Genomic DNA, 19882 nt, shown 5'->3' with positions numbered 1-19882 from the left:
GGTGACGTCATAAATCAATTCCGGCAATTAATTTTTAAAATTGATTGCAATAAAAATGTAATCTTTATACTTACTAGTACTTCACCCGTGCGTTGCACGGATATCAGTTTCAAAATGAGAAAAATAATAATATTTAAACGAATATCTTTTTATAACAACAGCAATTCAAGTAAAACAAAATGGAAGGAAATAAAAAATATTATCTCTTAATTCAGAGTTATAACATATGAAATTCAATTAAATATTGCAAAGAGAAATACGCGAATGGCGCAAAACACGATATGAAGATTAAGTGAAATAATTTAAAACATATGGTATAACTCTATTTCATGGAATGCAATCTACTACACCATGTGAATCATCTGCAAAATAACTAACTTAACAACAAACACAGTAGCATAGATGTAACACAATAGATATTCAAATAACCTGCAAGTTTATCATTAACAACATTAAATTAGTGATCACATTACTCAAACAACAACACAACTTATAAATATTTCAAAAGAGATAAGATGTATACGCCAATAGGCCCAATACCAATAATAATACCAATACTAATACTAATACTTATACTAATACTAATACTAATATTAATACTAATACTAATACTAATACTAATACTAATACCAATACTATACTAATTTTAATACTAATATTAATATCAATATTAATACTAATATTAATACTAATAATAATACTAATATTGATAGTAATGATAATAGTACTACTGATATTCATATTGATACTAATACTAATACTTATACTCGTACTAATACGGGTACTCATACTGATACTAATTCTAATCCTAATACTAATCTTAATACTAATACTAATACTAATACTAATGCTAATACTAATACTAATACTAATACTAATACTAATACTAATACTAATACTAATACTAATACTAATACTAATACTAATACTAATACTAATACTAATACTAATACTAATACTAATACTAATACTAATACTAATACTAATACTAATACTAATACTAATACTAATACTAATACTAATACTAACTGATATTGATACAAATATTGATACTGATACTGATACTGATACTGATATTGATACTGACACTGATACATATATTGATACTGATACTGATGTTAATACTGATACTGATGTTGCTAGTCATATTGATACTCATAGTAATATTAATATTAATATTAATACTATTACAATACTGATACTAATATTGTTACTCATACTGATACTGATGCTGATAAAAATACTAATACTAATACTAATATTATACTAATAACACTGATACTAATATTAATATTGATACTGATATTGATACTGAAATTGATACTAATATTGATATTCATACTGATTTTGATACTGAAACTGATACCGATACTGATACATATACTGATAATGATACTGATACCGATACTGATATTTATACTGATACTGGTACTGATATCGATACTAATAATGATACGGATACTTATACTGATATTAAAACTAATATTAGTACTAATACTAATACTATTACTAATAGTAATATTAATACTAATATTGATACTAATACTATTACTAATACTAATAGAAATGCTAAAACTAATTTTAATACTAATATTAATACTAATACTAATATTAATACTAATACTAATACTAATATTAATACTAATACTAATATACTAATACTAATACTAATACTAATACTAATACTAATACTAATACTAATACTAATACTAATACTAATACTAATACTAATACCAATACTAATACTATTACTAATACTAATATTAATACTAATACTATTATTAATACTATTACTAATACTAATATGTTAATATTGTTAATGTTAATGCTAATACTAATTTTGATGCTAATGCTAATCTAGATAAGCTAATTATTATGCTAATGCTAATTATGATTGTAATTCTAATATTATCCAAATCCTTATCGTATTCCTAATTCTATTCATAACACTAATAATAGTTCTAATCGTAATCCTAACCATAATCCTATTCCTAACACTAATCATAAGCCTAATAATTTTAATACTAATAATGCTAATGTTAATTCTAATTCTAATCTTAATTATAATTCTAATCCCAATCCTAATGTTAATCATAATCCTAATGCTAATGCATGTCACTAAGTATCGTACTAAGCATAATCATAATCTTAATTATAATTCTAATACTAATATTAATCATAATCATAATATTATATTAATCCTAATTACAATCTGAATCCTATTTCTAGTATTAATACTAATACTAATTCAAAGAATCTTAATTATAATTATAATTATAATTCTAATGCTAATATTAATCACAAATTCTGATTTTGCAACAATTCTTTTTGCAATGATCTATTATTTATTATAAAAAAGAACATTTATATTCAATCTCGAATCTTTATATCAAATTTCTTATGTGTGGTAGTTGAACCATAAAAAAACACATATTAAATATATTAGAAATTAATATTTAATCATATAATCAAACTGACATTAAAATTATTTAAAATATTATAAGGGTATAAACAAACGTTAAGACGTAAAAGAACAATAATCATTATTAATAAGATAAATTATGAAAATCCTTCTGAACTTAGGCTAAATTATAGAAAACACCTCCACTTATCGGTGATTATACCAAAACTCTCCTGATGTTTGTTTCTGTCTTACACGACCCCCTTATGGTGTGATTTTTTTACGGATTCTTTTTTATTCCATGTAATGTCCCAAAAAATATGGAGTCTACCCTTGCAGACGTGACATTTCTTTTATCGTACTTTTTAAACTAAAAAATTACCCTCAGGGTTGTCACGGTAATAATAAAAATTTGTGAAGGTGTTATTTAAGAAGAATAAAGATTTCGTGTAAAGTTCACGTAAGGGTAATTTTTGTCTTTAAAAAGTACCATAAATAAATGCCGTGTGTGCAGGGTATATATAATAAGCATTATTGGAATATTCCACGTAATAAAAAAATTCCTTGAAAAATCTTACCATAAGGGGGTCGGTGTAAGACGAAAACAAACATTAGGGGAATTATTAATACAAACTATTTACGGCAAGAGCACTTCGAGTGGGATTATTAAATGAGCTATCAAAACATTTAACCACCATTTTCATACTCCAAAATAGTAATTTTTAATTCTAATAGAGTTTTGAAATGAGGTATTTGGATATTTCATCTTTCAGAATGTAAAAATACATTATGCAATCATGCACAATAAAATATCAAACATGAGTTATGAATTTAACCACCTCAGTGTCCATTTAGAAAATAACATGTGGCAATTAGATATATTTAATTAACAACTATTTAATATCTATGGTTGAAGCAAATACATTTAGATAAATATCAAAATAAAATATTAAATAGCACATAAATATTTGCAAACTCATTTTGATACTTTTGAGTTGGAGTTGTTGTAGATATTTACTTCATTATATTTATTAGAGTTATAATGAAATAGTTATTAGTGGAATCCAATATATAGTATATACGATCATTATTATAAACAAAACAATTGATATTTTTAATATTAGCCATTAAATAAAGTGGATAAACGAATTTAATTCCAAATATTTAGAATTATTATATTTTGAAATATATAAAATCAATTCGTTTTTTTTTTATGAATTGATTAAACTTAACTTAGGTTATTCAATTTATTAGTATAATCATGATAAAATTTGTATTTTAATTAGTATATAATTTAAAAAGTTAAATCAATCGTAAAATTTATTGTCACTGGATTCAGTAAAGAAAAAAAATAATTATTTAAATAATAACATGAAATTCATGTAGTGTAATTTTTAATATGGTAAATAATTGGGAGTACATTACTCTACACATGGCATAACAAATAGTGTCAATTTTCGCAAGATAGTAAATTCAAACATGTATCTTTCTTTTTTACAGATAATATTAATATATAATATTAAATTAGTAAAAAAGTACATATTCTCTAGTCATGTTCATGTAAAATGTATAATATCAAATAATTTATTTAGCAATATGTTTTTTTAATATAAATCCAATTTTATGAATTAAAATTAAGAAAATTCGTAACACCACCAATAATGCAATTATAATAAGGGAAGATTTTAAATCGAATTTAACTAAATTCAAATTAAATTAATTATAAAATTAAATACAAAAATAAATTTATGTAGGGTTTCCAAGAAAGTTGATATATTTAGAGCCCTTTATAAATGGTAGGATATAAATGTATTAATAAAATAATTAAATATATTTAATTACCTTTAATTTTGGAAAATGATGACATATTTTTGATGATTTATTTCCACCAATGAATTCGCCACATGGGATGAAATTGAGGACATGTCATCAATTGAAATTGCCAAATGTCAATCAATTAGGTGTGCAATTCAACTTTTATATATTATATAGATTACATATCCCACTTCACTAAAAAATGTGTGTGTAATTTATCTCTACCCTCGGTGGAAAAAGAAGTGACCTTTATGCTAAGTTTTAGTTAAACCACAGATGTTTCTTGGTTAGGCATGAGTTTGTTGAGTTTTAAGGCAAATAATATTAACAATAATTAGTTAAAAATTGAGGGACAAGGGAAATTAACACTAATTAATTAATTAATTAAAAAATATATTTTATTATTTTCAAGAAACAAAAAAAAAAAAAAAAAAAAAAAATTCCCTCCGCCCTGGTGACGCAACGTTTTTCTCGAAGGTGTAAACGAGGAAACACCGATGGATTCCCATCTCACCTCCACGTGGCAGCATCCAGCACTGTGTGAAGAACAGGTCTTCAGGCAGTTCTTTGCCTCAACCTTCTGTAGCCGGTTGTCTATTCTGGGTCTACCGATTGCTCCGGTGGCTGTCGTCAATGTATAAGAGTTGGGGTTTAAGGTATGGTGTGGAAGGGGTGGTTTTCAATAGGGTTTTTCTCTATCCTTTCTTTTTTTTTTTCATCCAACACAAGAAAATTAATATTAAGGATTTTTCTTTTTCTTTTTTCTTTTTCTTTTTTGGATCTTTTATTTTATTATTTATTTTGAGAGTTTTGAAAATGGATTAGAGGATTTTGGGTGTGGAAGAAACAAGATTTGTTCTTCCAGATGAAAAAAAAAAAACTGTTCTTGCATTTTTTTTCATTAGTGTAGTTCATAATTAAATTCTGGAAAATGACGTGGAAATTGACCGAAATTCACGGTGGCGAGGTAGAGAAATCTGTCTTTTGAAGGTGAGAATGATCAAATTCTGTGCCCCTCTGTTTGCAGTTTGGTAAAGTTTCAATCTTTGCTTCAATTTATTTATTTTTATTATTATTTTTATTTTAATTATAAATGAAGGGTTTGAATTTTGTTTTGATTTTAAGGTTGATCTGGGATTTGGACATGCATTTGGTTTTGAATTCTTTAGATGGTTTTGATAATCCATTGGTTAAGAATTTATTCATGTAATCCTTTGATCTGCCTTCCTTTTTTATTTAGATCACTTACATGCAACTTTCGATATTAATTAATTAATTAATTATTTATTTCGTATAATCCTTGCGAAAATTTGAGTGATGCAAGAAATTATGGTGTGTGTGTTATAAATTCAGTATGAATTCCATTTCTATATGTGGGCTTTTGTGAGGGTTGCCTTTTCTACTCTTCGTTGTACCCTCGAAAGGTTTCTTACTTCGATTTTTCCGTTTCTTGATTGTTTATTTATTTATTTATTTTTTTCTTTTGAGTAATTGATTGTTTATTTATTTAACTAGGGGAGAAGTTAGTCGGTTATTTGATGTAGCATTCAAATTGTAGAAGCATCCCTTCAGCAAAAATACCCCATTTTGTGGTAATCATATGTTTTCGACAGAATTTGTTTTTCGTCAATCTGTATTGTTTCTATTTTTTGTTTTAGTTAATTTTATTAGGTTTTGTGTGGAAAAGTCAAAACGGGCTTTTTTTTTTTTTTTTTTTAAATGATTATATTGGCTACATGGGATTTATATGATAAACGGGATCAAGAAAGCTGCTAATTCTCCGTTTTACGATATGATTCTCAGATATGGTGTTGCAGAAGAGACTAGATTATGGGTTTAATGGCTATCAAGTGCCTCCCATACCCCGAGCCGCCAGATCAGCCAGGGTAATTCTGTAATTACTGCGCTTTCGTTTCTAATTAAAAAAAAAAAGAAATTTACACTAACCATTTATTTAAAATCCACTTGTTTTTAGAGAAGGTGCATGTTCAAGAAAAAAGCCGATGACAACCAACAAATGTGCGCGTTCGACCTATTAGCAACCGTAGCTGGTAAGCTATTGTCCGATGGGGAGAATAATAACACGTCTTCGAGAAAGGATATTCCTGCATGCGTGGAGGATCCCGTTTGCAAGGTCGAAGAAGATATCAAGCCTCCTCTGGACGAAAAATCCAGCAGCGGGGCCCACAATTATTACGAGAGGAATTTTCTGTTCACGGAACTCGTCTCGGAACAAAACGATGCCATCTCAAGGCCTGCATCTGGAATAACAACCTCCGATTGCTCCGAGAAAGTCAACTCCGCGGAGCAGTTGGTCAACGACGACTGCAAGCTCCGCCTCGGGATTTTCACCCCCTCGGTGGATTTTTACGGGTCGGAGAATGAGAGTAGGAAAGAAACCAAGAAAATCGATATTGCAAATAATAATAATAATAATAATAATAATAATAATAGTAATAATAATAATAATACCAAGACTATGTCAATAAGGAATGCATCGGAGGGTTTTGATAGAAAACCTTCCGGATTGGTTTGTTCGGTAGATAATAGTGTAAAGTTCCCGTTTTGCAAGAACCCCGTTAATAATATTAATAATAATAATAATAATGGGGAGAGTGTAAATTTAGTTAATAGAGATGATGACGACAACTTTTCCGAACGGGCTAGAAATAAAGCCGCCGCCTTAAAGTCACCACCACGTGTTGGAGATCGTAAATTTAGGAAGTTGCAGCACTGTGCAGGTGAGTCGCCGAGTTTCTATTATTTTTCGACATTTTTTTTGATGATATTTTCGAATATTTTTATTAAGGGTTTTGTGTTGTCGTTGGTTTTTCCGGGATACAGAAAGATCAAATTATGTCAACAGGAAAAACAATTCGAAGAGGCAACGGTCTTTGAGGGATTATCCATTCAAAAAGAGGAAGCTTTACGAATGTAGTGGCTCGGTTTCTAATTCCGATGAAGGAAATAGCAGTGGAGGAATACATCGGCAAAACGAAAACGGCACAAATCCCGATGGAATCGGTTCTGGTCCAACACTGCCAGAAGGTGTGACTTTTTATCCTTGTACACACACTCTCGATTTTTTTTTATCGGATTTTAATTAATTTGGCACAAAAAAAACAAAATGCAGTGGCCGCCCCACCAACTCCGACTTCTGTTGCAGGTGGATATGTCTCGTTCCGCTCGAGGAATTCTCAAGGTACAGTTTTTTTTTTTTTTTCGTCGTTCTTGTTTTTGGCTTATTATTTATCGATTAATTGGCTGATATTCGACGGTCTTTTGGTTGACTCAGTGAAACTAAAGATCAAGTCTTTTAGGGTTCCGGAGTTATTTATCGAGATTCCGGAAACTGCTACCGTTGGTTCTCTCAAGGTATTTGAACACCGGCTCCGTTTTTTCTAGCTTTTCTTAAGGAAGCTTAATTTTTCTGTAGCATGGGACGATAATGTCATTAAAATAATGTTCGTGCAGAGAACTGTAATGGAAGCAGTAAACGCAGTACTCGGTGGCGGATTACGAGTCGGAGTAGTTGTCCAGGGCAAGAAAATCAGAGACGATAACAAAACATTATTACAAACCGGAATCTCTCATGACAGTAACAATTCCGATAATACCCTCGGCTTCACTCTCGAGCCCAGCCCTGCTCCACCACCTATACTTCAATCATCGTATCCCGAAAGTAAACCGCTGCCAAGGTACGTAAGTACGTATGCAGTCTCTATTTTTTTTCTTAAATATTTCTTGTAAATAATTAGTGAAAAAAATGATCGAATATAAAAACGAGTGTGTTACTATCAGGTACCTTGCTGCTGTGAATAATCAACAGGGGAATAATAATAATAATGTAGCATTAGATACAGATACTGTATCTACGCCTAGTCCTGCGGCAGATGTGCCTGGAAGTAGTTTTAGCAATTTTATGGAGAGTGATTACGATTCGGCGCCTTCGCATTCTCGTATGTCGCTGTCGGAATCGAAAGCGCTGGTCCCGCTTTGTTCGACGAAACAGGATGCATTAGCTGTTGTACCTTTTCGAAAATCGAAGCGCTCCGAATCTGTGCAGCGTAGGATCCGTAGGCCTTTCACTGTTGCTGAAGTTGAAGCTCTTGTTCAGGCCGTTGAGAAGCTCGGAACCGGAAGGTATTATTTATTTATTTATTTTTATTTGTTTATTTATTGATAAATGACGCGAAATAACTTTTTCTTGAAATTTTGTTGATTTGATTGTGTCGGTCACGACGGCTGCAGGTGGCGGGATGTGAAGCTCAGAGCCTTTGATAGTGCAAAGCATAGAACTTATGTGGATTTGAAGGTGACGAAATTATATTTGCTATGTCTTTTATCCGTTGATTAGATATTTGTTACCTATGTTTGAAGTCTAAAATTGGAACGAAAATTCCGAATAATTCTGCTGATTTCGATCCGAAAATTTCTGATTTTGGAACAATATTTTTCGTTCCGAATCTTAAAGTTCTAATTTCCAATTTTTACTTTTTTGCTTTTTTGGAAAGGAAGTGGAGTACATATTAGATTCCGATTACCTATCCGATTTTAATTTCCGAAAATATATTCAAAAACTCCGATTTTTTTTTACAGAAATTACACTAAATAATATCAATATTATTATTTATGTTGTGTTCAACGTTATCAAAAATTGGAAAAATTGGAATTTCCGAATTCCGCTGATTCGATCCGAAAATTTCCGACTTTTGGAACAAGTTTTTTCATTCCAATTTCCGATTTTTCCGACTTTTTTTTCAGATGGAATTGGAATTAGTTTTTCACTTCCGAAAAAAATTGAATTATTCCGAAAGTACTAATTCCGATTCGATCCATCCGATTTCCACCCCTAATTATACGTGACTACAAAAATTGAAATTCCGAATTCCGTCTGTTCCAATCCAAAATTTTCCGATGGAACAAGTCTTTTCATCCCAATTTCCGAAATTTTGATTTCTAATTTATGTCGTTTTGTAACCGAATCAGAACTAGTTTTTCTTCACTTTCCGAAAAAATTGGAATTAGTTATTCTTCACTTTCCGAAAAAATTACAATTTTTCCGAAAAGTGCTAATTCCGATCTGATGTGTCCGATTTCCACCCCTACAATTTAAACATTTGATCACTTGGATCTAAGGCAAATATAGTTGCTACTTGCTACCTAACCAGACATCTTAATATCTTATATCCATTACATAGCATTACATACAACATGTTTCGAAGGAATCTCTTACAGCCAGCCACTCTTTCGCATTATTATTTTTTAAAAATATTTTCTTTTCTCCGATACAAATTTGCGGTTATATTTATTTACAGGACAAGTGGAAAACATTGGTTCACACAGCAAGAATATCACCTCAGCAAAGGCGCGGCGAGCCAGTGCCACAAGAACTTCTCGATCGAGTTCTGACAGCTCACGCGTATTGGTCTCAACAGCAAGCCAAACAACAGCTCAAGTCCCATCCCGACACTTGCCTTCTTCTCTGAATATCTTTTCACTTCAACAATACAATACGATACGATACCGTCTTTCTTTTAGTTATTATATATACATATATTTTTTAAATGTGATTAATACTATAGTATGTGTAAAAAAAAAAGGGTGTGTGAAGAAAAGAGTAAATTATGTTTATGTAATATTTTTATAGGTGTCTATGTTTGTTATATTGTGTGTAGATTTTTTTGTGTAATTAATTGTGTGACAGAATAAGAGAGCTTTTTGCTGGGCGTTTTTGTTAATGTTGTTTCAGTTTTTTATTTATTTATTGGGAAACAATACTATGCATTTTGCTTTTTCTCCGTTTCGAATCCGTGCAAAATGTCTGGAATGCCCTTCACTTTATATTATCATTACAACTACGCTTTTTTTCTACCTAAAACAACGTTGCTGCTTATAAAGATGTGCTTGTAAAGATGTGATATGACCGAACACATTTTCGTTAGTATTTATTTATTTATTTCTCTCAAATGTTTTCTAATATTGTTTATTTCACCAAAACACGATTTTTGGAAATGTGTTCCTACAAGCTTTTTCGGACATCAACAACTTTATATTCAAATTCATTGTAGTCTTGCGGTCATAATGTTATGAATTTTCACAAGAGAAACTGACGACACGAAGTAAAGATATTTAAAAGGAGGGGTTGGATAAATATATTTGTATATAAGCTTTGACCGTTTTAATCATTTTCACGTTGACTTTGCTCCCTCCACTATGCTTCACGAAGCTTCATCTTCACCTTGGACAAAAAGCAAAGAGATAATTTACATGTTCGTCCTTCAATTTTTATACAATACCACAATAACCCTTACATTTTGAAACAAATTTTCTAGTTAAATAAAAATGAGACAAGCAAGTAATCAATTTTATTTTTCTTTAGAGTAAAAGAAAAAGTAATCAATTTAGTAATAATTAAAACTAGAGACCCTTTGGGGGTGTTTAGAATTTAGTGTAATAATAAAAACTAGAGAAAGACTTTTCATAATAATGTTAATCGTGAAGGACGTATCTCTAATTATTCCAAAAGAGTATGAAAGATACGTTTTTTTCTCTCTCTCTCTCTCTCTCTCTCTCTCTCTCTCTATATATATATATATATATATATATATATATATATATATATATATGCACACAGTGATGGTAGACCCAAATCATTTAATCAACAAATCCAGATTACAACTGAGTCAAGAATCTTTCACTCCCTACATATTTGCGATTTGTGTCTTCCCTCCAACTCGGAGATTTTAAGGTACGCCACTCAGATTAATCAGACAAAATTAAACCCCTCTTCTTCAGTAGTTCTGTCGGAATTTCTCCATTTGTATTGCGTGGGTTATTTATTATTCTGCTTTATTTTCTTATTGAATTTAGATTGTTTGTTGACCTTCTGCTGTAATTTCATTTGCATTTTATAGTGCTTAATGTGAATTTCTGAAGAATTTATCTCAGCTTCAGTGTGTTTTGTAAATTAGGGCTCTGTTTGGATCAAGGAAAATGCTAAGTAGAAATATTAAGGAACTAGGTCAAATTGATTTCTTGTTTGGATAGGAGGTATAGTGATTTGGGGGAAAAAAGCTTAAAATATTTTGTGATTTTTTCACAAAATTAATTCCGTCACCATTTTCCTCAGGATATAGATTTTTAAATTCTTTATTGTTATTTGCTTTTTGCATTTTTATTTTTCGTCATTTCGAAATCCACGAACCAAACAGAGCCTAGTCATTTAATATTCCGTTGACACTTGGTCGATCTTCAAATTGGCATGGGGGGTGGGGAGAATCTTGGATTCTTGTTTTTTATTTAGTCTTTATTTTTTGTGTTGACTTTTTCTGTGGTGGAGTGGAGTAGGGGGGATGTATAGGAAGGTATTATTTTTTTAATTTTTTTTTTAGTTAAATAGATATTTTACCGTATGAAATGCTGCTCCGTTTGATCTCTCGTATAATGTAGTGTAGGTTGCATTCATGCCTCGGTTTTTCAGTTTTGCAAGGCGATTTTATTCGATTTTTTAAAAAACTCATTTACGATTTCATTTTATTTGGTAGGAAGTAGTTTAAGGCGTCAAATTGTCATGGATCCCGGATTCAATATCCACAATACATCAAACGGATTCAATTTCGACGATGAAAATTTCGATAAACTCTCACCGGATTACGAGCAATCTCAAAACCACACCAATGGTATTATACACGATTATCTAGAGCTCAATGTAATGGATTATCCGGATAGTTTCGCTCTATCTTCTACTACAAGTTACGAGACAGAATCTCCGGACGATCAAGATTCCGATCCAGTTCTCAAATTTCTTAATCAAATACTAATCGAAGAGAACATGGAAGAGAAATCTAGTATGTTCCACGACCCACTTGCCCTAATCGCTACCGAGAAATCACTGTACGAAGTCCTCGGACAGCAATACCCTCCTTCCCCTCGTCATCCACTAAATTACGATAATGCCCCATCATTCGATAGCTTTTTCCGGAGTTCCCCTGAGTACACAAACAGTAGTAACGCCATTGGTTTTGGTGAAAATAATTTCTCCGGTCAAAATTTGTTCACCGACGCAGATTCGATCATGCAGTTCAAGAAAGGAATGGAGGAAGCTAATAAATTCCTTCCTACCGTTAATCCATTGATCATCGATTTGGACAAATACGAGTTACCTCCAAAATCCGATGACATCACTCCGTCTGTAATAGTCAAGGTAGAGAAAGAGAAAGACGAAACCGAAGACTCTCCAAAAGGCTTAAAGGGTAAGATTAGAAAGCATCACGATCCAGACGAAGATGATTCGCTAGACATGGAAAGAAGCAGCAAACAGTCTGCCATTTACGTCGAAGATGTTGAATTATCCGAAATGTTCGACCGAGTCCTCCTCTGCACCGACACGAAAGGAAAGCCAGTATCTTGCACCGGTGATTCCGATGCCAAATTACTGCCTACCGAATCCAACGGTGCAAAATCTCGTACCAAGAAAAACGAGACCCAACAGGATTCAGTTGATCTTCGGACCCTCTTGATTAGCTGTGCTCAGTCAGTTGCCTCAGATGATCGTAGAACTGCGTACGAACAGTTAAAACAGATTAACGAACACGCTTCTTCCACAGGCGATGTGTACCAGAGATTAGCCAGTGTGTTTGCAATCGGTCTTCAGGCCCGCCTAGGTGGCACCGGAACTGAGCTTTACGCGTCACTCACTCGCCGAAAAATCACCGCCGCTGAAAAATTAAAAGCCTACCAAGTGTATCTCTCCGCATGCCCATTCAAGAAAGCGTCGATTGGCTTTGCGAATCAAATGATCGGATTGGTTGCTTCGGAAGCAACCACTCTCCATATAGTTGATTTCGGTATTCTTTACGGTTTCCAATGGCCGGTTCTCATTCAGCATCTCTCTGAAAGGGGCGGCGTGCCCCTTAAGCTAAGAATAACGGGAATCGAATTTCCACAACCAGGGTTTCGACCCACAGAGAGGGTGGAAGAAACGGGGATCCGTTTGGCGAAATACTGCGAGCGCTTCGGCGTACTGTTCGAGTATCAAGTTATCGCAACTCAAAATTGGGAGTCAATCAAGATTGACGATTTCAAGATTAGGAAAGGCGAGGTTCTTGCGGTGAACTGTCTGTTCCGATTCAGTACTTTGCTGGATGAGACAGTTACGGTTGACCGTAGTCCGAGGGATGCTTGTCTGAATTTGATTAGGTCAATGAAGCCGGACATATTCGTGAACGCGGTCGTAAGCGGGTCATACAACGCCCCGTTTTTCGTGACCCGTTTCAGGGAGGCTCTGTTCCACTACTCTGCGCTGTTCGATATGTTCGACGCGACTATCTCACGAGACAATCCGCAGAGGATGGACTTCGAGCAAGACTTTTACGGGCGGGAGGTTATAAACGTAATTTCGTGCGAGGGTTCGGAGAGGGTGGAGAGGCCCGAAACGTACAAGCAGTGGCAGGTTAGGCATATGAGAGCTGGATTCGAACCGATGCCACTGAATAACGAGCTTATGAAGAAGCTAAGGCATAAGGTGAAGAATGGGTACAATAAAGATTTTTTGTTTGGTGAAGATGGGAATTGGATGTTGCAGGGGTGGAAAGGGAGGATTATTTGTGCTAGCTCGTGTTGGGTGCCTGCGTAGGAAATGTAGGGACTGATTTGCAATTAAAATTCTCGAGAGGTGCTATGGGAAAACGCATTAGCAAGATCTGAGGTGATTTTCTTTTTTCCTCTCTATCTTTTTTTTTTTTTTTGTTTAAATTTCGGATACATGTAGTTTAGTGCAACCAAGAAGCATACACATGAACACATTATTGTAAGAATGTGGGACTAAAGTATTACAATATATTGTTTAAAAAAAAAAACCCTATAATTAACAGCATTTACATGATTTAGACTTGTTCGTTTTAAAGATAATTAACCGTGAAACCGGGTGCTTTTTTTTTTTTTTGTGGGGAAGTTTGTTACATATGTGCTGACAATGAAGTTTATGATTTTTGCCAGAATTGAAAATATATGCTGCTCAACGAGCTCTCTTTTCGAAGAAACCAGCTTAATCGAGATGCTCGTGTAAAACAAGAAGGTATACTTTGAAGTTTCTTGTTCTCTCTTTTATGAAGTAATGGAGGTATTAGATGTGGTTCAAACTATTTGGCTTTGTTAGCTATTATATGTTGTTAAATTCGATTTTAACAAATAATTTTAGGGTTTGGCGATATCGCATCTTTGTATAGTTAGTTGAAATGATAGGTTTATGTTGATAGAGTTTTGTTTGTGGTGATGTAAATATCTACTTTTGTTAGGGCTGATTTTATGTGATTTGAAGATCTTGCAATAAGTTGCGTCATGAAAATCGAGGCGTCGGCGTAAAATTTGGCCTATAATTAAACTAAACTTCATAAAATTGTGCCCATTTTAGGAACTAGGCCTCTTATTAATGATTTTTTATGAAGGCATATTAGCTTTAGCACAACACTTAGGTGGTGTTGCAAAAGCTTATTCAAAAGAAGAACCGTAGAAGTTACTGATTGTGAGTTAGGTGGGTATTAAGTGCTTATTTCCGAAAAGTTGCGAGTGTCTGTAAACATGTTGAAAAATGAACTCAAATAAAAAAAATAGTTTAAAACAACTTATTTAAAGAGAAATAACACCAAAAGTTGATTTTGCAACTGAGTAAAAAAAAAAAAACTCAGAAGCTGGTTTTAGAAGTTTTTTGCAAACACCCCTTAATAAATAAAATAAAAAAGAGATTATAATGTAGGTGATGATTTAATTAATAAATATATTCTTATGAAAAGTAATAAAAATCAAAATACTGTGAATTTCGCCGCTGGTTTCACAAAGAATACTAATTATTAATTAAAGTAATGAGGAATACCATTTGAGCCTAGCGTAGACAAAACTTTGCCTTCACCAAGTTCCAAGGACCCATCCATACATACATATATACTTCCATGTACCTTATAAAATAACTAAACGATATATATATATATATATATATATATATATATATATATATATATATATATATATATATATATATATATCACCTGCAGATAATCGATAAACCTAGAAAAAGAAATGGATAAGTTAAGAATAATCTCATGCAAGAAATAAGGAGGCAAAAAAAAAAACACAAGTACAAATGAAGATATGATGATGAGTTAAAAAGTGCCAGCAGGATTTGCCCAAAATATATTATATAAAATTTGTATTTTAATATATTCAGACCAGGTCATGGGTCATTTCACATGAGCTGCAATATATATATATATATATATATATATAGTATAGAAGACATAAATGTAATGCCCCATGCTGTTCTTGGAAACTAAATTACAGACAGTGTCACATGTTATCTCCCCCTTTTTTTTTTCCCCTCGATTACTATAAACTGCGTGCTATCCCACCAATTTAATTAATTACAATTACTATATTCTTTGATCTTAATTATTTTTTAAATGGCAATTAATTGGGTGGTGGTGATCTTGATCAAAGTGAGGATGATTTAATTATTTTATTATATATGACAGTGGAATTAATTCTTAGTTTATAGATAGTAGATTCCCATTTTTGTGGCAACACCAGAAGGGATGCATGTGCTCAGATGTCGATTAACTTGAAATTATATAATTTTTATTTATAAACTACACATTAATGATATTTTTTTTATATATTATTATTATTATTAAATATGAAATGGATAGAAGTAGGAGCCCTTTTGTTTTAGTTTAAAAGTTTATCTTGTATTGACATGACAGCTTTATGTTTGAAACGGATAGGTATTTTTTTCTTTTTAAACGAGATTCGCAGCCAACTATAAAAGTTCACTGAATCGATAAACTTACGTAGAACAGCTTGCAAAGCATACAAAAAGACATAAATTACACTAGACTAATCGATAAACTCCATATAACGACTGTTGGCGAGAGAATTCGAACCTGAATCAATTGATATATGCTCACTTGTTCTAACTGTTACGCCATCCCTAAAATGGAACAACAGTGTTTGAGTAATTAAAATGTATGTTATAATATTGTTTAGTAGTTAGGACACTAATTCAACTTTAGCCTAATTAGTCCAAACTTAATATTAGTAGAGAAAGTAATTTGGTAGCAAGGTATAAAAAATCAAAAACTTCTACTGCATATTTATAATTATAACCTCTAAGAGCATCTCCCACTCTTAACACGATTTTTTCATCAAATTCTATTTTTTGGGTAAAAAATGGTGTTATCTCTCACCCGTAGCACGCTATTCTATAATTTCTTTATTTTTAGTGACAAAATAGTGTATTTGATCTCTCACCAATTCCATCAAATTTTACACCAAATAATAAAATATTAGGGGTTCTTTGAGAAAACCCCCTCACTACTTTTTTTAATTGAGGGAGGCCCAAAATATTTTAGTCCATTTGAGAAAAGTCCATGATCCAATTCAGCCATTGTGTTTCCCAGTTTTACCCCCGCCCGCCACCTCATCACAGCTGGGCACGCGCTCCAGCGATTTTTTTTTTTTTTTTTTTCCGTTTTTTTAATCGACTATGAAGCATAGTCGATTAGTCTTAATTCGACTATGCTTCATAGTCGATTAAGGAAAATCTTTAATTTTTTAATTTTTTTTTTGTTTCTAATTTTGTTTTTAAATTTTTTTTTGGTTTTTTTATTTTTTTCTCTATCAGGTTTATATTAGCATAGTCGATTAAAATTTTAGCTATTAAAAATAACAAATCATAATTACAAAAAAATGCAAAATCAACTATATTTAAAAAAAAATATACAAACATTGTAATTGATTTATACATTGGAATCAATAAACAAAAAATCAAAAAAAAAAAAAAAAAAATTAACAACTGGAGTCGGTTAACCTTAATCGACTACTGAACATAGTCGATTAAGCCTTAATCGACTATTGAACATAGTCGATTAAACACACGTAGTCGATTAAGGCCCTGCCTGTGCGAATTTCTTTTTCTGCGCGAATTCAGCAAACCCATCGGAATCTTCCACCCAAAACCGCCGCCGCCAGCACACCCATCGCAATCCTCCACCCAAAACCGCCTTCACCAACAGACCCATCGCAATCCTCCACTCAAAACCGCCGCCACAAACATCATTACCATCACTCATGAACAGAGAAATTTGAACCGGCACCGCCCTCGCCGCCACCATGTACCAGGCCACCGGCGAAGCCACCGGATCCGCCGGCTTCGTTAACATCACAGATCTGAAGGGCGGCAAGGTCGGTTTCTCCCCGCATCAGGACAACGGCGGCGCCGTTTCAGCCACTTTCGTCAAAACCGTCGAAGCCATTCCTTACAACATCTCCGTAATTCAGATCTCGTCCATCCTGCCTTCTCCCGAAGCCGAGGCCGTGCCATGGGAATGTGGACCGCCTCTCTATCGTCGAAAACTGCCGCATGTGCCTTGTCGAGGTGTGAGGGGCTGAGATGGTGGACGGCGGGGAGAGGTGTGAGGGGCTGAGATGCTGAAAAAATAAGAGAGAAATTAGGGTTTCAAAATAATACATTGACAAATAAGGGTAGATTTGGAATTATAAAAATAATATTTGGTAAAATACTAACTAAGGGGGTTTTCTCTAATTATTTTTGGGAGGGGGGGTTTTCTTAACTCATTTACCTAGATGAGGGGGGTATTGCTAATTATCCCAAAATATTAATATCTCTCCATTTTACCATTTATAGAGAATAGGATTTAGTTTGGTCTCCCATAGCATTTCACCAAATATATTACAAAATTATAATTTTAATGTTAATTGTAAATTTAGTCTATTTTATTACCAAAATATTGATTATGAATTTGATCTTAAACAATAATTTTATTAAGTATATAATTTAAAAATTATGATAAATATCAAAAATTTATTGAAACGTGAATGAAAATCGACTTAGATTATTATACATATAATAAAACCACGAATAAACAATAATTTCATTAATTATTTCCTAAAAACCTTACAACACAAATTAATCATAAAAATATCACAACATAAGTTAGTTATAAAAACGTTACAACATTTTTTTTGGCAAAAAATATTATTTCATTGATAACAGGGGCCTCGTTAAAACCTTGTTTGACCTAACAAGGAAAGAGTACCCCTTATAAGCAGATGAGTCTCATTCACCATTTTTATCGTTATCATCTTCAACATCATCTATTTGATCATGTTTATCCCACAAATATGCTATCAATCCTCTCCTTAGTTCAATAATAATAATAATAATAATAATAATAATAATAATAATAATAATAATAATAATAATAATAATAATAATAATAATAATAATAATAATAATAATAATAATAATAATAATAATAATAATAATAATAATAATAATGATAATAATAATAATGATAATAATAATAATAATAATAATAATAATAATAATATTATTATTATTTTAAATTTTGAAAACTAATTCACTAATTAACACTAATACATTTACTATAAATATATTTATAAGTTGGTAATCACATGAAATTAGTTAATATAAGAATTGTATATGCTAATTATAAAATGGTGTTAATTACACAAAATCCTATTTTCTATATTTGATAGAAAAAATATGATTTGGTGAAAAAAATGGTAAATAGTGGAAGGGTGGGAGATGAAAATTTCTTCACCAAAAAATTTGCTGAAAATATAGGATTTTAGGATATAGTGATATAGAATTTGACCAGGGTATGAGAATAAACTAAATCACTTTAATTTTAGGTGTAATGGTGATTTAGAGATTAAGTTGAGAAACTAAAAATACCTAAATTAGATTATAATTATAGGATTTGGTGACGGGTGAAGATGGTCTAAATAAATTATATTCCTCTTTAAACACTCACCTTCGCCAATTAGATGATACATGTATGTGGGTGGTTTGCAACATATATATTTATATTAATTTAATATCAATATTAATAATAATTTTGCTCTCTGCTTTATTGAGTATATATATAAAATATAATATATGTCCAATTCGGCGCCTATAAATCCAATTATTTCACTTTATTACAGGCACTGAAAAATATTTAATATTATCACCAACATTTTATTATGTGAGTGTGTACATGAACCCCCATATTTTGGTTAAATGAATGAATTTGACATTCTCCAGAAAGCTCCATTTGGGGGACCCACACTCCTATGAAAAGTCAAGAAAATGGCAATAAATATAAAGAAAAAAACACCAAAATAAAATAGAAAGAAAAACAAAGTAACCAAAAAAAATATATAAATTGATCTCAACAATTAAAAGAAAAAAAAATGAAACATAAATTCGTTTTTAGAGAAAATGAGAATACTTAGCCAAAATTAAAGAAACATGATTGATGGTGCAAAAAATTTCACCCTCCAGACCTTCATTTGAAATCAACTCAATCGATCGTTGGGAAGCTCACATTAAACTCAATCGACCAGTCTTTAATTTACATCTATCAATCATCCGTCTTGATTTATACATTTTCCTTATTTGTTTATAGAAAATATATTCGAATTTTCATTATATAACGGCTGCTTTTGAGCTCGACAACTACTTTTTTTCCTATCTTTTGAGTTCAAGTATGCTGGTGGTCCCGACTCATCTCGGTCATCCTTCGCTGCGATTTGACCCATAAGATGTAATGGGCACATCAATTATGGGCTTAACTTTTACTCTTC

The 19882-nt window shown here is 31.9% G+C and overlaps 2 protein-coding genes across 5 annotated transcripts; both read left to right on the top strand.

Annotated features, from left to right (window-relative positions):
* Nucleotides 1-4776: 4776 nt before the first annotated feature.
* LOC105949159 (telomeric repeat binding protein 1) lies at nt 4777-9979 on the top strand. 3 transcript variants are annotated; one of them, XM_012972444.2, is made up of 10 exons: nt 4777-4872; nt 6020-6102; nt 6192-6957; nt 7061-7264; nt 7350-7418; nt 7512-7591; nt 7691-7914; nt 8018-8359; nt 8468-8531; nt 9535-9979. In XM_012972444.2, the coding sequence occupies exons 2-10, from the start codon at nt 6022-6024 to the stop codon at nt 9703-9705; spliced, it is 2001 nt and encodes a 666-aa protein (XP_012827898.2). In that variant the 5' UTR covers nt 4777-4872; nt 6020-6021; the 3' UTR covers nt 9706-9979. The 3 variants fall into 3 exon arrangements, with proteins under 3 accessions (XP_012827898.2, XP_012827894.2, XP_012827899.2); XM_012972440.2 differs by lacking the exon at nt 4777-4872 and adding an exon at nt 4886-5247; XM_012972445.2 differs by lacking the exon at nt 4777-4872 and adding an exon at nt 5105-5247 and having other exon boundaries at nt 6197-6957.
* Nucleotides 9980-10660: 681 nt separating this feature from the next.
* On the top strand, nt 10661-14564 carry LOC105949155 (scarecrow-like protein 14). 2 transcript variants are annotated; one of them, XM_012972435.2, is made up of 3 exons: nt 10661-10967; nt 11764-13925; nt 14216-14564. In XM_012972435.2, the coding sequence occupies exon 2, from the start codon at nt 11790-11792 to the stop codon at nt 13851-13853; it is 2064 nt and encodes a 687-aa protein (XP_012827889.2). In that variant the 5' UTR covers nt 10661-10967; nt 11764-11789; the 3' UTR covers nt 13854-13925; nt 14216-14564. The 2 variants fall into 2 exon arrangements, with proteins under 2 accessions (XP_012827889.2, XP_088673262.1); XM_088817136.1 differs by having other exon boundaries at nt 10861-10967; nt 11768-13925.
* Nucleotides 14565-19882: the final 5318 nt, after the last annotated feature.

The sequence above is a fragment of the Erythranthe guttata genome, chromosome 4 (assembly GCF_056151865.1).
Source record: "Erythranthe guttata isolate IM_541 chromosome 4, IM_541, whole genome shotgun sequence".
Classification (NCBI taxonomy): Eukaryota; Viridiplantae; Streptophyta; class Magnoliopsida; order Lamiales; family Phrymaceae; genus Erythranthe; species Erythranthe guttata.
Note: the sequence above shows the minus strand (reverse complement) of the source record. Positions and strands in the feature narration are given on the sequence as shown.

Bases quoted from the DNA above. Each gene is read 5' to 3' on its own strand.
- LOC105949159 (XM_012972444.2), top strand. From the start codon at position 6,022: ATGGTGTTGCAGAAGAGACTAGATTATGGGTTTAATGGCTATCAAGTG. The intron at 6,103-6,191 runs GTAATTCTGTAA...ACTTGTTTTTAG, and splicing joins GAGCCGCCAGATCAGCCAGG to AGAAGGTGCATGTTCAAGAA. The intron at 7,915-8,017 runs GTACGTAAGTAC...TGTTACTATCAG, and splicing joins GAAAGTAAACCGCTGCCAAG to GTACCTTGCTGCTGTGAATA.
- LOC105949155 (XM_012972435.2), top strand. From the start codon at position 11,790: ATGGATCCCGGATTCAATATCCACAATACATCAAACGGATTCAATTTC.